The 19,251-nt window shown below is 36.5% G+C and overlaps 1 protein-coding gene across 1 annotated transcript in view; it reads left to right on the top strand.

Annotated features, from left to right (window-relative positions):
* Positions 1-19,251, top strand: part of SLC10A7 (solute carrier family 10 member 7) — a 250,841-nt gene that overhangs the window by 6,532 nt on the left and 225,058 nt on the right. Inside the window, exons 3-4 of the mRNA XM_082653781.1 lie at positions 5,968-6,104; positions 11,444-11,519. Of these exons, the coding sequence (XP_082509907.1) occupies positions 5,968-6,104; positions 11,444-11,519 (213 nt within the window). The remainder of the gene's footprint in view (positions 1-5,967; positions 6,105-11,443; positions 11,520-19,251) is intronic.

The raw sequence follows: 19,251 nt of genomic DNA, 5'->3' as shown, positions 1-19,251 counted from the left end.
ACAACAACTGAACTGAAACATCTACTTCAGGTCTTCCTCAGATTGTGGTGGTCACTCTAGTGGCACTGAGGCGCACTGGAGTTATTGATGTTTAGTTAGGTTTCCATAACTTGTGGATCATCTTTTGCTTCCAGGACTTATGCTGCTCAAGTGATGCTTGTTATGTTATAATTTTTAAGTAATTTTTTTAAAAGTATATTCTTTGCTGGTATATCTGTTACATATTAATAAATGTTTTAAGAGAAATTCTGGAATTTTTCATACTAAGCCACCATCTATTATGAAGACACACAGGTAATGTTTTTTACTGATCTAGGTGTCACTAAATATGGGATTCTTATAGAATTAAACAAATCCAGGCATTTTTACATCCAAGAGAGGAATGAGTAGAATTTGTGATTCTCTTTTGAATTGTAGTAGAAGAAAAAAAGAGGAGAAAATACCTATTTACTTTTGAAGAAATTACATTGAGTTTCTAAAGTTGTCATTCTAAGATGCTTATTCTTATGTAGATAGGGAAATCTTACTATGTCAGGATTTTGGGTTTTTTTTAGAAATGGCTGTACAATTTGTTTCAGCATTATGTCTTGCCTTTATTTATTTTAAGTTTATTTTCTTTGAAGTGTGCTTTGAATGAAGACCCAATTTAGTTACCTTCTTCTTTGACCATCCTAGTAGTGACGTGGAAAAAGCATGGTTTTACTAAATTTATGTATTCTGTAGTTGTCAGGTTGGTATAAATCTTATCAATGGGACATTTTTGATGTAAATGGGATCCCCGTGTAGTGTCTGAGAAACTTTGTCTCAAGAATTTGAAATATTCTCACTAATTACTTGCTCTTTTGAAAACTGACATAGAACAGGATTTCCTAAATATGTTGAATTCTAGTTTTTGGAAATTATATTGCAATAAAGGACTACGATTAGTGCTTAAGGGGGCACAGGCTTTTTCTGTCAACGCCTGAGTTCTCCTACTGGTTCTCAAATGTGGGACCCAGTGATACAGAAGGATAGCTGCCACTCCTGTGGTGCTGGACTGAGCTTCCCTGGAGGTCTTCCTGCTGGCCTTTGCTGATGCTCTTTGTGGAGCAGCTGCCTTACCCAAGTCCTCTACTTGGGACGTTGCTCTAACTACGTCCCCTGGTGGCTGCTTAATGGCTACGGCTGTTCTTTATGCCATGGGAAATCTGGCAAGATTTGATTCTCTCACTCCTTTAGCTTCTTGCTTAATGCTCTTCTGTCAAGCAGCCAACTTTGCGGGATGCAGGAGTTGAAGGAGGAAGAAGGTCATACTTACCAGCGTTTCTCTAAGGACCGAATTCTTCTGTAAGCACCTAGGAAACCTTCAGAATCATCCAGCTAATTGGGATCTAACGCTGAAATGCCTTGATCCTGTGCTTTATTGTGGCATCTAAATAGCCATCAAAGCCACTTCTTCCATATTAAAGGCCCTTTTCAAGCTAATACAACATTAAGTCATTTTCAAGATCCGTTTAACTTAAGATGCCCTAGATTGCGTCATTCTGTAATGTTAAACCATCTCTAAGCCCTGTTAATTTCCCGGGCAACCAAACAGTTGTAAGTTAGGAGGTAGTGAACTTCTTGTTATTTGTTTCCTAGTTAACAATCTTGTTTCAATAACAAGATTGTAACAATTTGTTTTCTAGTTTACAAACTAATTTCAGCTGGGACTACTATTTTTATATCCTGTTAGGTCCTGGAACAGTGCATTTTTGCGCACAGGAGACGGTAGGTTATAATTAACTTGCGCTTATTTGAAAGCATTTACATCGGCCCCACTCAAGTTTGATTTATAGTGAACATTTCATGTAGTATTACTTATACATTGATGTAATGATGTGTATTCTAGAATTTGTTTTGTTCATTTATTAAAGTTATAAAGGACTGTGTTAATACTTCATGCTGAAAAGATTTAATGCTAAGTCTTCGGTTTTATGACTGTTGATTTCTAGTTTGTGACATACCTGTTGAAGTGGTTTCTGAAATTTTGTTGTAGTGACATGAAATAAGGTCACATTCGAAATATATTTCATATTTAGCGAACTTCAAATCTACAGTTTCAGAGGATTTGTTACTTAAGAGGCTGTGACAAGACCAATCTCATTTAAACAAGTACCTGTTTAGCACCTGTGGCCACAAGGCACTGCCACCTTGTGCACTTGTACTTGGCTCGGGACAGAAGCAAAGATGAGCAGGAAACTCAGGGCGTGAAAAGGGTCCCCACTAGGCCAGAATATACCGGCTTTCCTTTATTTTCCTAAACAGATCATTTTTGAAAAATCCCATCAGCTTAGAAATAAATACAGCAAATTCTAAAATTGAGGTTCTTGCCGCTTGTTTCCAGCCCAGAGCTATGAGGCTGACTCTCCGAAAGCAAATCCAATAAAGGTCAAATAAGGGTTAGGAGGGAAATTGGTACGTAATGAAAATATTTCTAAGTCCCAGTCAGAGCCTCTGATTTCAAGCGATTCTTGATGCTGTCAGTGAGGCCCTGGTATGTGGAGTATCTCCTTAAGTTTATTTTAATGGGATTCGACCTGTATTACATGTGAATAAATAAGATGTCATGTGGAATCAACTCTTCAGTTATTCATGATGGTATTTATTTGAGTATGTGGCCCTCAATTCTGCATGGATATGTATGGAATAATAGTATTTTGAATTTTATAGTGTTTACTTGCTTTTTCTTTTCCAGTGCAAGCTTATTTTATCTTTAAGGTTGTATGAAGAAGGTATAGAAGATATAGAACACTGGGTTTTTGTGACAGTCTTGAAAATCTTTCTTGGAAACACTTCATGTCTGTTATTTCCCTGTTGTTAAGAAGCCCCTGAGGACCCAACATAGTGGCCCCTTGTGATTCATTTTGCTGGGTTCTTTACTGTTCCATTATTTTGATACAATATCAGTTGTTTCTACTGTAATTTTTCAGATCAACTAGTGTTTTCTAACTACATTTTACTTTTTATAACTTTTTTCATGATTACAAAAGTAGTCTTTCCCCATGTAGAAAGATTAGAAAGAATAAAAATAACTGCTGTTAACAGTTGTGTGTAGTTTAGCCCTTTTTTCCCTAAACGCATTTTTTATATAGAGACTACTTTAAAAATAAAATACTTAAAAAATTGTGTATATGTATATATGTGTATATATATGTATACACATACTTGCATAAATATACACATACATACACACATACAATTTTATTTTTAATACATGACAGTGTATAATAGTAATTTTCCATGTAATATATTTCATTTATTTTTTCTTCATATTTGAAAATAAGATAATTTATATTTTATTTACTTTTATGAACATAAATCAAAAGGTACAAAAGTATATACGATGAGAAGTCTTCTTTTTACCCCCCTACTAAATATTCAGTTCTCGTCTCTGGAGACAACCAATGTTAACAGTTTCTGTGTATCTTTCTGGAGGTATTCTATGCAAAACATACATATGTGTATCACCCCCCGCCCCTGTCAAACTGGGGTGTTTTATACCGTTTGCCACCTTACCTTATTTTACTCAAAACACATATTTTGGAGGTTTTTTCATATCAACACATAAAAAACTCCCTGTTTCTTTTTGGATGCTGAAAAATATTCCATTTTTGAATGTGTCTTGATATATTTTCCTCATCTTCTCTTGAATGGCATTTAGGTAACTTATGGGGTTTCGCTATTATAAACATTCTGCAAAGGATAACCTAAAAATACGTCATTTCCTACATTTGGGAATATGTATGAAGGATTAATTCCTCGAAGTAGGATTGCTGGGTCAGATGATATGTGAAGTTTGAGTTGTGAGAGATAGTCCAAGTACCTAGAAAGGAGGCAGGTGCTGGGTAAGTGTTTGCCGCCTGAAGGAATGAGTTGCTAGGTTGGTCTACGTAGGCTGTGCCAGTGAGACACCTGTTGGTTAAGTAGGGCAAGACCCTGAACTTCTACATCCTTGTCTACACAGTTTTAACATAGTTTCTAATAGCTCTGAACACTCTGTTGCTACCTTAAGTTATTTAGTTATTTCCTCACTTTTGGACATATAAGTTGTTTCCAGATTTTACTGTAATAGATAATGCTGTGACTGTCAACCAATTCTATATATAAATGCTTGTAACCACTTTTTATATCCTCAGGAGAAATGCTTAGACATAAAATTTCGGGGTCCAAGAGTATGAATCCTATTATAGTCCTTGAGATATTCTCCCAAATTACTTTTCAGAAAAGTTACAGCGTTTTATATTCCTATGAGAAGTGTATGCAAATGTCTTTGTTACTGCCTTCTGGCTAATCATTTTATTTTCATTTTTTGAAAATAAAAAACCTACTGATATTCATTTGGTATTTAAGAATGCCTCTGAGTGTATTTGCGTGAGATTTGGTTTCAAGACTGCTGAGAATTCTTGGAACTGCTGGTGCTCAAGTTTTCTCTGGGGTGCAATTTCGGGTTCATTGTAAAGATGACTCCTTTTATGTTAGCTCAGATCCGTGGACCCAGTGTGGCTTCCAGTTTGCACAGTGTTTCCCAGTTGTCCTGCATTAGACCCAGATTTCCAGAAGTTCCATAGATGCCATTAGGGACGTATTGTGATTAAACTGGAACTGCTGTGTAACATGAAGGGAGATTAATGGTGGGAACTGATGAGACAGATTGCAGAAAGTGGTGACCAGTGAATGAGTTTGCATTAACCTACTGTTTATTACACCATGAACTTTGGCTAATGTCTCTGAGGCTAGTTCATGACTTACTTGAACTAAGGGAGGTGGGGAACATGACAGTGCTATGTTTATAAACCAGTGAATCTCTGGCAACTTTGAATGTGTTTAATGACTGCCTGCATGTTTTATATTCTACTACTTTCTGAATTTGTTTTATTTTTGCTGAATAACCACATAACTCAAAGAAATTCAAATGTAAACACTTGTTGCTTTGTACATATTGAAATCCCAAAGTTTACCGAGTATCCCTTTTTAGCTGTGAGACTTACAATATGTGCCTGGTGTGTCATGATTCATGCAAATCTTTTCTCTCCTGGGGCAGCGGTGTGACATGGTGGGAGAAGCAGGAGTGAGTGTGTTTGATAGAATGCCAGAAATGGGTTTGATTCTGGGCTTCACTCTCGATCTCAATTTCCTCATCAGTACAGTAGGGATAATAATATCTTCCTAACTGGGTTGTTGTCAGGATTAAATGAGATAACATACATAAAGTGGCAAGCTCAGAGCATGGCACAGAGCTGCTATTCAGTAAATGTTAATAAAGAAATCTAGTGAGTAGATTTTGGGGAAAAAAGCCCTTTTGAAATGTAGAATATTGTTGGGGAAACATTTTTAAAAATGATGATTTGTGTGTAGATTTAGTAACATCTTGCCAAACCGAGTCCTTGCTAGGTCTGGTGTAATGAGTAGAGGTTAATTATCAAATTTAATTAAAATTCTAGGTCCTGCCAAAATTTTTAAACAAGATTTTGTTTTAAATAGTTAAACATACATGTTTGTCTGCAGTGTCAACAATTCTGAAATCTATACTAGTGTAAAGGTAGTTAGCTTAGTCCTGTTCCAGACTTTTACAAATCTGAATCGTTGGGGTATACTGTATTTGAAAGAAATTAGAATGCTTCAGAAATTTTATAGAAAAATACTTTATAATTATCATGAACAACTTTTTTTTCCCTTAAAGTCTGTCTCTTATGCATATGCTTATAGGTAAAAGTTTTAGCTCTGAAATAACTCCACATGGATGGATATTAACTAGACTTATTGTGGTGATCATTTTGCAGTATACACAATGAATCTTCATGTTGTATACCTAAAATTAATATAATGTTATATGTCAATTATATCTCAATTTAAAAAAACCTAATTCATATGATGTTGTTTTGGTAGCAGTCTGTCTTCAGGAATAGTTTTCTTACCTTTGTTATTTTGTGTCCTTCATATTCACAGGAGCTGACAAGTGCTTTGGTGCATATAAAACTACATCTTTTTATTCAGATCTTTACACTTGCATTCTTCCCAGCAGCAATATGGCTTCTTCTTCAGCTTTTGTCAATCACACCCATCAATGAGTGGCTTTTAAAAGGGTATGTTTAAATATTTTGAAGGGTCCACTTTTAATGGGTTATCTTTAGTAACATTATTATTTCTGTGGCAACTGTACACAAAAGGGCTTATGTGTCATATAAGGAAATAAAAACACTTTTAACATTATTATTATTCTTTAAAGTGATAGTGTTTCACTAAGGAACTGCATTAAAGAAGTTTATAACAAGAATCTTAAAATATACACTCTTGCTAAATGATAAGGTTCTAGGAGAGACAACTTTCTGTTGGGAGAAAATTGGAAGGCACTACAGGATGTAAGGTCTGTGTGCATGTGTGTAATGTAGGCTGTCAATTGGGTGCTTTAACTTTTGTGTTCTATATCTTACCAAATGTATACAGATACTGGCTGACTATAATATGTGTTTTTAAAATGCATAGGAAAGAAAAATATATAGAGGGGACAAACATTTACTTTTTCCCTTGTTCTGTTTTATGTTTGATAGGATAATTGAATTTTTTTAGATTTTTTTATGTTATTTTTTAATTTATTTTTTAACATCTTTATTGGAGTATAATTGCTTTACAATGGTGTGTTAGTTTCTGCTGTAAAGCAAAGTGAATCAGCTATACGTATACGTATATCCCCATATCTCCTCCCTCTTGCGTTTCCCTCCCACCCTCCCTATCTCACCCCTCTAGGTGGTCACAAAACACCAAGCTAATCTCCCTGTGCTATGTGGCTGCTTCCCACTAGCTAGCTGTTTTACATTTGGTAGTGTATATATGTCCATGCCATTCTCTCACTTCGTCCCAGCTTACCCTTCCCCCTCCCCGTGTCCTCAAGTCCATTCTCTACGTCTGCATCTTTATTCCTGTCCTGCCCCTAGGTTCTTCAGAACCATTTTTTTTCAATTCCATATGTATGTGTTAGTGTATGGTATTTGTTTTTCTCTTTCTGACTTACTTCACTCTATATGACAGTCTCTAGGTCCATCCACCTCACTACAAATAATTCAATTTTGTTTCTTTTTATGGCTGAGTAATATTCCATTGTATGTATGTGCCACATCTTCTTTATCCATTCATCTGTCTATGGACACTTAGGTTGTTTCCATGTCCTGACTGTTGTAAATAGAGCAATAGATTTTTATTAGAATCTTTTCTCCCATTAAAAATGTTGCCATGTTTGTTAAAAGGATTTAATGATTTTTAAAAATTATTTGAAGTGGTTTAAAACTAACCACATTTTAGCATCATGGTATAACAACTATAACGCTGAACTTAAAGCCTAAAGATTGCAGTCTGACCTTGTCCCTAAGTTGCTATGTGACTTTTAGGAAAGTCATTGAATAGTCTTGAACCTCAATTTCCCTGTGTAGAAAGTGAGGATAATCATACTTTTTTTTGCCTGCTTAGTAATGCTCTGGGGATATCAATTGAGATCACTTATTCATTCATTTATTCAAGTCATTTATTCAGCTCCTTCTATATGCCAGGAATTATCATAGGTATTGGAGAAACAGCAGTGAACAAAATTGGCAAGTTAGTTTTGCACGTCAAGGACACTCTAGGTGTGATTGTCAATAAATAAGTAAATAGATGATCAAGATAGAGATAAGTGATCTGAAGTAAAACTGTGTGATATGAATGGTTGAGAGGACAGGCTGATGATCAATTTAGACTGCAGAGTTCTGGGGGCAGAATGTTCTAGGTAAAGGAAACAAAATGTTTAAGGACTGGAACAAGCCTGGTGTCTTCTAGGGTCAGGAAAGTGACAATGATGGCCAAAGCCTGATGATATAGTTTACAAATAATGTGACTTGGGGTTGGAAAGATGGATAGGATCCTGGTCATGCAGAGCCCTGTAGGCTTGTAAAGCATTCAGTTTTTATTTCGAGTGCTGCAGGAAGCTACAGGAGGGATTTAAATGAGAGAGTAATATGGTTCTGATTTATGTTTGCAAATGATTCTTCTAGTTCCTGTATGAAGAATAGATAGTAGAAGAGCCTGAGAGAAAACTAGGAGACCAGCTTGGAGGCTAGTGTGATGAGGGAGCAGCTCAGAAGAAAGAAATGGATGTATGGAGGATATATTTTAAAATTAGAGCTCTCAGTATCCATGGGTGGACAGGTTGTGGAGAGAGGACAGGGAGGAGTCTGGATTCGGGGTATGAGCCACTGGCCGATTGGCGGCATCATTTTCTTAGCTGGGGGAGAAATAGGTTGGGACGAGAGCAGGAAATCAAGAGTGCTGTTTTGGCCAGGTCGAGTTTGAGAGAATGAACATAAAATTTCACCAGAAAGCATAAAATGCTACATAAATGTGATGACATCATTTTAGAGCAACAAGGTATGATGCATATAGAGAACCAGTATTTACCAACTATCTGCCCTGTAGAGAGCACTCAAGAAATTGGAAGATATTAACTCATTTTCATTGTATTCAGGGAACTTCCAATTTAGTTGGATATGTAGGATATATATACAGATATATAAAACAGTAACCAATAAAATGGGGCAGCATATGATTTGTTAGATAAGTGGTGTAATCAGTTAAAGGGGAAGAGGTGCAGCAAGGGTTGTGTACTCCTAAAGAAGAGAATTCAAACATGAGGCATTAGTGGGAGACAAAGATAAAAAGCTTCCTTAAGGCCAAGTTGCAAGACTGGAACTACTGGGCTGAGGAGTTTGAGTTTGAATCTGTAGATGATGCAGGGTTCTTAAATGTGCTAAACAAGAGAACAACATGCTAGAAAATGGTCATTAAAGAAGATTGTCTGATAGTATTGTCCTGGGTATATAAGCAGAGCAGAGTAGAGTTTGTAATCACAGTATGCTAAATAAAAAAAAAAGCATACAATTCTCAGCTCAGGATATTAAACTTAACGGAGTACAAACTTAGTCTACCTCACTTAGAGAAAGCTCTTCCTCACTCACTTTTTCTCCCTTCCCCTCCCAATTTGAGAGTACACACTTAGTATGTTAACTGGAGGGAATTGCCGACTTCTACATCAAGGTCCTGTTTAAATCACTGAGATAAATGTATTCTGAGCGCACACTCCTTACCTTGCTGTGTTAAAGGGAAAGAGTGAAGGTAGAGAGAGCACTGAGTAGGCATTTAGAAATGTCCAGACTTGGGCGAAAAGCATCTGAAGGGGGATGATGACAGTAGTCATGGAAAAGAATGGAAAGTTGGTTGTGGCGATTGTTTGGTTTGTGAAGAGTGAGTGGAGCTCCACTTAACTCCAAAGTTTCAGACTGGATCATTAGGAAAAAAGCTGTCCCATTGGAAGAAATAGGTTAATTGAGAGGCAAAATTGATTTCTTAGAATATACATAAATTCAACATTAGACATGTTTTGTTTATGGTGGCAGTCATAGACAGCTACGGATTTGGGAATGGAGGTTAGGGTTAGCAATAGAAATTTGTAAGTATTCATATAGATTCAGATTTGCAAATAAGATTGAGCAGAAGACAGGAAAATACTTGAATGGGCTGGTTTAAAAGACAGGAGATAAATTAGAATGATACTGTACTATGGCAACCAAGAGAATAGAGTGCTTTGAGAAGCAAGGAGGAAAGGAGAATGAATACAGGGAAAAGGATGTTGGATTTGGTGATTGGGAGATTGCTGGTTACTTATAAGGTTACTGCTTTTACTAGAAGGGGCATAAGTCAGATTCCAGGGGAGTAAAGAGGGAATGAGCTTTGGGGTCTTGGAGGTAGAGCACAACAGTGAGCCACAGTGGAAAAAGTATTATTACATCCTGAGGAGGCAACAGTACTAATTTTGAGGTTAGTTATCTACATTTGTGTGTTGAATATTCTGCCTCCTTGAAGGCAGGAATGATGTCTTATACTTTTTTTTATACCCTTGTGTAGTGTCCTACCTGTAGAAAGTATATGTATTCAGTATATATCTTAGAGATTTTTTTTTAAGATACGGAGAACTCTCCTTCTTTGTACATAGAGGGGAAGAGGCCAGATGAGAGGGAAAGTTTGAAAAAGTTCGGTTGAAAATACCTGAGAGGACCTGTTCCTTGTATTGGTGGTAGAGAAGCCAGAAGGCAGAGAGCCTGGAGGGGTGGCCTTGGTAAGGCTTTGGCCCTGGATTACAGAATAAAAGTTTAACCCAAGATAGGTGATTTTGTGAGTTTGGTCATATATTTAACTCCTGTCTTAACTTCAGCTTTTGTAAAAATGAGAATAATAATAGTATTTATCTTAAATACTTGTGAGGGATAAATGAGTAAAGTGTCTAGAACAGTATCTACTACAGATGGTAAAATCTCAGTAATATTAGTGATGTTGATGGTAATGATTACAAGGAAGGCTCAGAGATTGGGAATTCTTAATCAGACAGACTACTTCAGCATCACTTGGGAAAACAGACCTTAAAAGAAGACCATGTTAAAGTGAATTGAACTGGAAGTTCCCTATAAGGTTTTTTCTTAAGTTTTCAGTCAAAAATTAATGAAAACTTTTTATTTTTTCTTACTTCAGAGCCAATATAAATTCATTGCATAAAGATTAGACAATATATTATTACAAAAGTGAATAAAAATGACCTGTGATCCTACATTCAAAATATTAGTCAGATACTCTGTGTACTTGATTCCTTGTATAAACTTTCCACTTTAGTTGGGCTTTGTCCCCAGAATATATATTCTGTATGAATGCTGAGGAATGTTTTTTATCTTTAATACTTGGATTTACTACTCATAATTTCATTTGCTTGTCATGCAATGTGTTTTCTATTCTAAACTAAGAGAATAGAATTCTTGTCACGATCTTGGGAGTATACACATAGTTTAATAAAAACCAAATTTAGAATAGACACTAGAATTTACTATAGGGTCTGAATCTAAGAAGTACATGATTGTGTCATGCCTATTTTTATAATGATATTACAACAGCATGAAAATGTCTTTTATGAGATGAAAGTTTGAGAATTGCTGTTATGTGGAAAAGAATCTGCAAGAGGTTTTAAAGTTTTATTTTTGCCAAAAACCTTCCTATAAAAAATGTAAGGAAAAGATACCTGAAAATAACTGACTATATACACTTGCCAAATGATTAACCATTTTGGTTATCTTGCAATGACTACACTCACCATAACCTGACTGTTTTTTGAATTGTATAAGACCTTAAATAATCTAAAAAATAAAATCACCCAAGTCTGTGGAATGGAGTGAGAGCTTCTATTAAGCCATGTTGCCTCATATAGAATTGTCTAAACTCAAAAGGGCATGTGCATCAGTAAACATTCTCCTATTTTCATTTACTCAGCTTTGCTATTTTAGAATGAATGTAGTGAAAACTATTTATAATTGATAACAAAAGCCTACTTATAGTTGCTTATTTTTTTCTTTTTCAGGTTGCAGACAGTAGGTTGCATGCCTCCCCCTGTGTCTTCTGCAGTGATTTTAACCAAGGCAGTTGGTGGAAATGAGGTAAGTCACAGGGCTAACTTGTTTAAACATAAGTGGGTGCTATGCTCTTATTTTATATTTTATTTTATTTTATTCTATTCTATTCTATTCTATGATGGAGTCATGTCACAGAAAACATATAACCATAGCAGCTTATGGAAGAAGTGGGTGAATTCATGTTTAGGATGATGCTAAAATTGACAATAATGAATGAAATTTAGGATTTCAAAGAGAAGAGCAAGGGAGGTGAATGAAATGGAGATGGTGATTTTTCTACCTCAGTGGGAAATGAGGAGACAGAAGACAGTGAGTCCAAGGCAAGGAACTTTTACATCCAAGACTCATCAACTGAGGACACCTGCCATGGCCATTCCTTAGTTCTTAAAAAATTTGTAGCAAATTAATTCATGGGAAAAGGGTCAATATAAGTTTAATGGCAAATGAAGATGATATAAAAAAGGAGAAATTAGGCCAGGTTTCTAAGATGAATTCAAAGAAATTATTCAACTACTAGGAAACTGTGGCCAAAGAAGAGTGCTTGTATATTGGGGTGGCAGTTGTCCATTTCGGGAGCTACTTATAGGTGGTTTTTCTTGGCTGAAAGACCCTACGACTTTATACTGAGGGACTCTGCTTTGTAGTAGCTTATTCCTCCTTTTCCACTAATATTTTATCATTCAGAAAATAATACTATAGAATGAGGGAGGATATAAATGTTCCCACTGCAATTCGTTCTTAGGATTTTGCTTTCTTTGCATCTGTTTTCATCTTTATTTACTTTATTCAGTACCTGCTATATTCCTTTTAAAAAAAAGTTAATTGAAGTATCATCAACATACAATAAACTGAACAAATTAAAACAATTTAACATTTTGACATATGTATGCATTGGGAAATCATCAACACAATTGAGATAGTGAACGTGTTCATCACCCCCAAAAGTTTCCTTGTACCGCTGTGTAATCCCTCCCTCCTGTCGTCTTCCCCAGGAAACCTCTGATCTGTTTTCTGTTACTATAGATGTTTGCATTTTCTAGAGTTTTATATACAGTAAGTCCCCTACATACGAACCTTCAAGTTGCGAACTTTCAAAGATGCGAACGTGTGTTCCATCGATGTCAGGCATGAGTGAAATTGCACCTTGCTCTCCGTCTCCTATCGCTGACAGCTCTATCCTCTCCCACCTCCTCTCCCTCCTCCAGACAGTAACTCTTCTTGCCTGTTTACTCGATGCCACCCCCTGTATGCCAGCTGTTGTACTGTACTATTGTACTTTTCAAGGTACTGTAGTGTAAATTAGAAATGTTTTCTTTATTTTTTGTGTTTGTTTTTTATGTACTATTTGTGTGAAAAGTATCATAAACCTATCACAGTACAGTACTATATAGCTGATTGTGTTAGTTGGGTACCTAGGCTAACTTTGTTGGACTTACAAACAAATGGACTTACGAATGCGCTCTTGGAATGGAACTCGTTTGTATGTAGGGGACTTACTGTAACGGAATCACACAGTGTGTACTCCTTTTCTTTTCCTTTTCTTCTCTTACTCAGCATAATTATTTTGAGATTCATCTATATTGTGTGTATTAGTAATTCAGTCCTTTTTATTGCTGAATAGTAGTCTTTTGTATGAATATGCCACAATTTGACTATCCATTCACTTGGTGATGGACATTTGGGTAGTTTCCACTTTTGGGCTATGAACATTTGTGTACAAATCTTTAAGTGGACATATACTTTCTTTCTTTTGAGAATACTTAGGAGTGGAATGGCTGGATCATCTAATAGGTGTATGTTTTAGCACCTTTCAGCCAAGGGAAGAATCACCAATAAATATAAGTCATCTATAAACAACTTCTGGAGTGGACCATATCTGTCAATATATAAACACTCTTCTTTTACCACCAGTGTATGTTTAACTTTTTAGAAATTGCCAAAATATTTTCCAAAGTGGTTGTATCATTTTACATTTTAAATAGCAATATATGAGAATTGCTGTGTTCTACGTCTCATCAATACTTGGTATTGTCATTCTTTTTAATTTTAGCCATTCTAATATGTATGTAGTTGTATCTCATTGCGGTTTTAATTTAATTTGCATTTTCCAGTGACTAATAGTGGTGAGCATTCTTATCTTTCCATGTGTTTATTTGCTATCCATGCCTTTCTTGGGGAAATGTCTATTAAAATTTTGTTTTTTAAAAAATTGGGTGTTTTGTTTTCTTATTGATGAGCTTGGAGAGTTTTATATATTCTGGATACAAGCCCTTCATTTTATCTATATGCTTTTAAAGTGTTTTCTCCCAGTTTGTGTTTGTCTTTTCATGTTCTTATCAGTGTCTTTTGAAGAGCAGAGTGGTAGTGGAAAAAGTAAAGGGTGGTTGGATTCTGTATGTATTTTGAAGGTGCAGGGTATGCTGATGAATTGGATGTGGGGTATGAGAGAAAGAAAGGGGTCAAGAATGACTTCAGGGTTTTTGACTGAGCAGCTAAAAGGATGGAGTTTGCTGAGATAGAAAAGACCACTACGTGAGAGCTGCTTTTGGGGGGTATTTAGTCTGGGTAGGCAAGGCTATACTGTGATAACTAAGAACTCCAAAATCTCAATGGCTTGTTAAGCATATAAGTTTATTTCTTGTTAATGGTACCTGTTCCATGTTGGTCAGTGGGAAGGTCTTTGCCATCACTAAGGAAGCCTGGTTGGCTCCACGTCTTGAAGTACACCATCTGGATGGAACACAAAACATTTTCAGTTGCCACAGCACGGAAGGAGAGAGATTGGAGAATCACAATGGGCTTATCATGTCCAGGCTGGAGATGACATATGGCACTTCTGCTCACATTACATTGGCCAGAACAAGTCATGTGGTCTTATCATGGGTTGTCATTCCTGTGCCCTGAAGGGGAGGGGAGCTGGACGTTGATGAACACTTGTAATGTCAGCCATATGGTAAAGATCAAGAGCTTATTTTTTTGATGTGTCAAGATGCCTATTACATATCCAAACGAAAATGTCAGTGAGCAATTAGAGATACAGGGGTTGAGAGTTGAGGGGTGGCCTAAACCTGGAGACATAAATTAGGGAGTCATCGTGAATAAACTGTATTAAAAGCCAAGATTGAGGTTGAGATTCCTTAGGGAGAGAGCATAAAGAGAAAAGAGCAGAGGTTCAAGGACTGAATCCGGGAACCCTCCAACATTAAGAGGTCAGGACAATGAGGAATAACCAGCAAAGGCAACAGAGAGTATAATTAGTGAGACTGAAGAAAAAACAAGAGAGCATGGTATCCTCGAAGCCAGGTGAAGAAGGCGTTTGAAGGAGGAGGGTATGATGAGCGGTATCAAATTCTGCTAATGTGAGTTGTGTAAGATGAATTCCGAGAGTTGACCATTGAATTAAGGTATGTGGAGGTTACTGGTAACCTTGACCAGGGTGGTTTTGGTGGAGCGTAGGGGCAAAAGCTTGTAGAGTGGGTTCAAGGAAAACAGGAAGAGAAGAATTAGAGACAGGAAGTCTAGACCATTGTTATGAGGTCCTTTGTGATAAAAGGGAATAGAGCAATGGGACTATGTTTAGAGAGGGATGTTGGCTCAAGATATTTTTTTTTAATGCAGAAAGGACAGTGTATTTCTATCATGATGAAAATCATACAGCAGAGAGCAAGCTGTGGATTTAAGAGAGAGTGCTGGAGTAGTTTATTTGATCAAGTGGGAGACAATGGTATTGGGTTGTATGAGCTTCAGTAGGAGCTTGGACCATTTGTTCATAATAACAAGAGGGAAGGCAGGGTGCTTGGCTATAGATCCACGTAGAAGGGGTACACTTGGGAGTTTTTTCTGGTGGCTTTCATTTTTTCTCAGCAGCAGAGAGTGGTGATGGGGGTAAGTGCTATTAATGTTCGAGATGAGAGGAGAAAATGCGGAATTGCCATGTAGATGGGGAGAGTGAGTCAACTGGAGAAGATGGTAGCATTGCCAGGCAGCACCAAGGACCCAGCTGAAACCAAGCCATGCATTTAAAGTGAAGCCAGGCATCGTGGATGTGTGTTTTCTCTAAGCCACATTTAACTTCTCGGTGTAGGAATGGAATTGGCAGATAGATGGATTTAACCAGCATTTCAGTATGCCAAGTAATTCTTTCAGTTGCCACATAATTAGTGAGGTAGAGAAGTTACTGGAGTCTTGGATTAGCACCTGCTATGATTATCTTTCTATTGCCTTGAAAGAATTTGAGGAAAGGGTCTCCTGTGGTATATCTGAGACTAATGGTAATTGGTTTAAAGGTGTCATTTATCTCTTTCTTTCTAATGTGATTCCCTTAAAAAACTTTTCTTTCTCAAATGACTTTTGGCAGAAGTTCAAAGTTCACTCATTTTCTTGACATCAACGTATAACATTTGAAATTGTATCTACATGTTCATTCCCCAGTGGATATTTAAATCATTTACATTAATGTTGCATGTTAATAATGCTGAATTTATGAACATCTCCTTTGTTTTCTAGTATCATTGGTCTAGTTCTTTAAATGTTTATATTGTGCAGCTTCATGATTGTCATTTAAAAAAATTATTTATTTATTTATTTTTATTTTTGGCTGCGTTGGGTCTTTGTTGCTGCGCGCTGGCTTTCTTTAGTTGCAGCGAGCGGGGGCTACTCTTTGTTGTGGTGCGCAGGCTTCTCATTGTGGTGGCTTCTCTTGTTGCAGAGCACAGGCTCTAGGCACGCGCACTCAGTAGTTGTGGCTCGCAGGCTCTAGAGTGCAGGCTCAGTAGTTGTGGCACAGGGACTTAGTTGCTCCGCAGCAGGTGGGATCTTCCCGCACTAGGGCTTGAACCTGTGTGCCCTGCATTGGCAGGTGGATTCTTAACCACTGTGCCACCAGGGAAGCCCTGTCAAGCGTTTTTGAAGTCCTGGGGAATAAGACACAATTTTTCATAAATATTGAACATTGAGCTTCAGAAATGAAGCTTTCAAAGTCCATTTTGGTCATGTCTTCCGATGTGCAGTGAATAGACTATTTTATATTTATGTCAGATTATGGAAGAAAATGATCTGTAGGTAAAAATACTAGATAATTTTAAGTTTCATGGTTTTCTAAAATACTGTTATAAGGTAACCGAATATAGGCTTTTGTTGAAATAAATGTAAGGGAAGATTAATCTTTTGTATCATATATTGGAAAAAACTAAGGATAGAAAATAAATTTTTTCGTGCATGTAAATGAAAAGATCCAAAAGCTGAGTGCAGTGTCAGGTGCCATTAGGTGAAGGTTTCGATTCTACTTCACCGTGGTTGTCTGCTCTGTCTCACACACAGCGGCTATGTACCCACATGGATTTTAGCATGGGGGGAAAATTACTGGGGCACATTTCCATGTTACACTGTTCTTTTCAGCTGACCATTCTTTGCAGTGTTTATACATGTAAGAAGACTTTTTTCTTTCCAGATTTTGTGTTATTAAACTTATTGACATTGAGTTTATGCTCTCAAACACTTATATATACATCTTTTAATACCTGTACACATGTTTAGCATATGCTCTCGTATGTTAAAATGTGCGACTGTGTAGCATATTTGTATTTAATGATTTTGGGGACATATGCAGATACAATAGTGTCATTTGAAATAATTCTCTTCATTTTATTTTGTAAAGTTGTTGTATAACTTAGAAGGAATTTTTTTTTTTCTGTCACTTATATACCTCTCATTGTAAATGCTTTTTTCCATAAAACTGTTGGTTACGGAAAGGTTTTTGTCATGGATTGAAACTTATTGCGTCCCTTAAACTCACATCTTGTACTTTGGTGAGAATAACCTTTTTACTTTTTGTTAAAGTTAAAAAACAATTTCTGTTTTTATAACTTAGATTGTTTTTGTTTCAGTGAGCCAATTAAAATTTATAATCATTTTTAGGAGCAGAGGGAACTCAATGCATGTGCATAACAATGCGTGTACACTGGAATGCCAGCATATCCTTTAGGTATTAAAGTGAGACTGTTGGAGGGTATAGATGACTGGCAGTCTTATTTCGTGGCTTTTAAATTTTAAACTACTTTCAATTAAGTATTGGAAACTTGGTTAGGTTTGTTTTTGTGATTGTTATTTATTCATTCCAGTGTTTTAAATGCAATTTTTCAAACCTGCAGGAGTGTAGTATATGATGTTAACATGGTCTGATTGGTGGCGATAATGGTAGTGTGTGTGTGTGTGTGTGTGTGTGTGTGTGTGTGTGTGTGTCTGTCCTAATTACATTGCCAAGTATAAAAAAGAAGATAGGTCAAAATGTTTTTTATTCTAACATGGGAGACATAGTATAAACACATATTTTTTGTTTAAAACTGTATACAGTTCTGTTCCAAATGTAATGTTAGGTGGTAAAAGACATGATTTTTTTTCCAAAAGCCTTACATAGGTTTTAAACTTTATGAGATTTGCTAAGAAAATCATTGTGCTTAAATTCAAGTAACTTCTGCCTTATAGTAACTACCACAGGGATTTCTTTTATAAAAGGCCTTTCTTTTTTTTTTTTTTTTTTTGCTGTACGCGGGCCTTTCACTGTTGTGGCCTCTCCCATCTCTCCCATTGCGGAGCACAGGCTCCAGACACGCAGGCTCACAGGCCCAGCCGCTCCACAGCATGTGGGATCTTCCCGGACCGGGGCACGAACCCACGTCCCCTGCATCGGCAGGCGGACTCTCAACCACTGCGCCTCCAGGGAAGCCCAAGGCGTTTCTTTAAAGAAAAAAAAAAACTGGAAAATTATTTCCCTAAGTTTGGAGAGAAGGTATCATGTGGTTTTTGTGTTGTTGTTATAGAGGTATTTTTATTTCATTTGACACTTATACTGTTGTTTAATGAAAAAGCAAGAGAGGTAGGGTTTGGGAAAAGATGCACTATCTCCTTTTACCTCTATTTCTTTTTTTGTAAACTGAGATATGGAAGGATTCAGCTAAAAACCCTTCCTCAAAATATGAAGTAAATATGAGGTCTTAATTTCCAAGTAAAGTTGCGAAGCTGTATAACTTTGTAAGATTTTGTGAGTCTGGGCAATAAACTAAGTAGGAGAGAAATGTAATTAAGGATTTCTATCTTCAAATATCTGAAGGAGAAAAGGAAGGCAAAAGCATTAAGAATTAGAGGAAAATCAGAGCAAGTTAGGAAGGAATTTCCAGGCATATCTGAGGGTAATATTTTATGCTAAATACTATGTTCTCTGTGTTTAAGTCTGAGCCTGATAATTTGAACCAGGAAAGTAAAACACCTTCACCACTAATAGCAGTGTACTGATAACAGGCATGTTATTTATATTGGTCTGTTTATTTATTTTTTTGTTGTTTTTTTCCTCAAAATGAATTCTATAGATCGCCCACATCTGCGTTACCTGGGGTGATTAGAAAAAAAAATTCCCTTATCTCCACTTTAGACCTGTTGAATTAGAATGTGTAGTGGGTAGGCCTCAGGATTCTCCCTCTTTTTAAAAATTATGAAATATCATATCTACAAAAAACACACATATATCCATTTTAAAGCATAATAATAGACACCACTGTGCCCGCCATCCAGCTTTAGAAATAGAATGTACTAGTCAACAGTAGTTTAGCACCCACTTTATGTAGACACTGCCTTTTACCATAGGGAATAAAAAAGGAGAGTAAGATCTGGGGCCTGCCTTCAAGAAGCCTACATTCAGTGTCATGTTACACTACTCAAAACCTCTATTTCATATTAAAAACCTCACAAAAGTAGGCAAAAC

This window comes from Grampus griseus (genome assembly GCF_964374135.1).
Source record: "Grampus griseus genome assembly, chromosome: 4".
Classification (NCBI taxonomy): domain Eukaryota; kingdom Metazoa; phylum Chordata; class Mammalia; order Artiodactyla; family Delphinidae; genus Grampus; species Grampus griseus.
The sequence above is the reverse complement of the archived record's forward strand: the minus strand, read 5'-3'. Positions and strand labels throughout refer to the sequence as shown.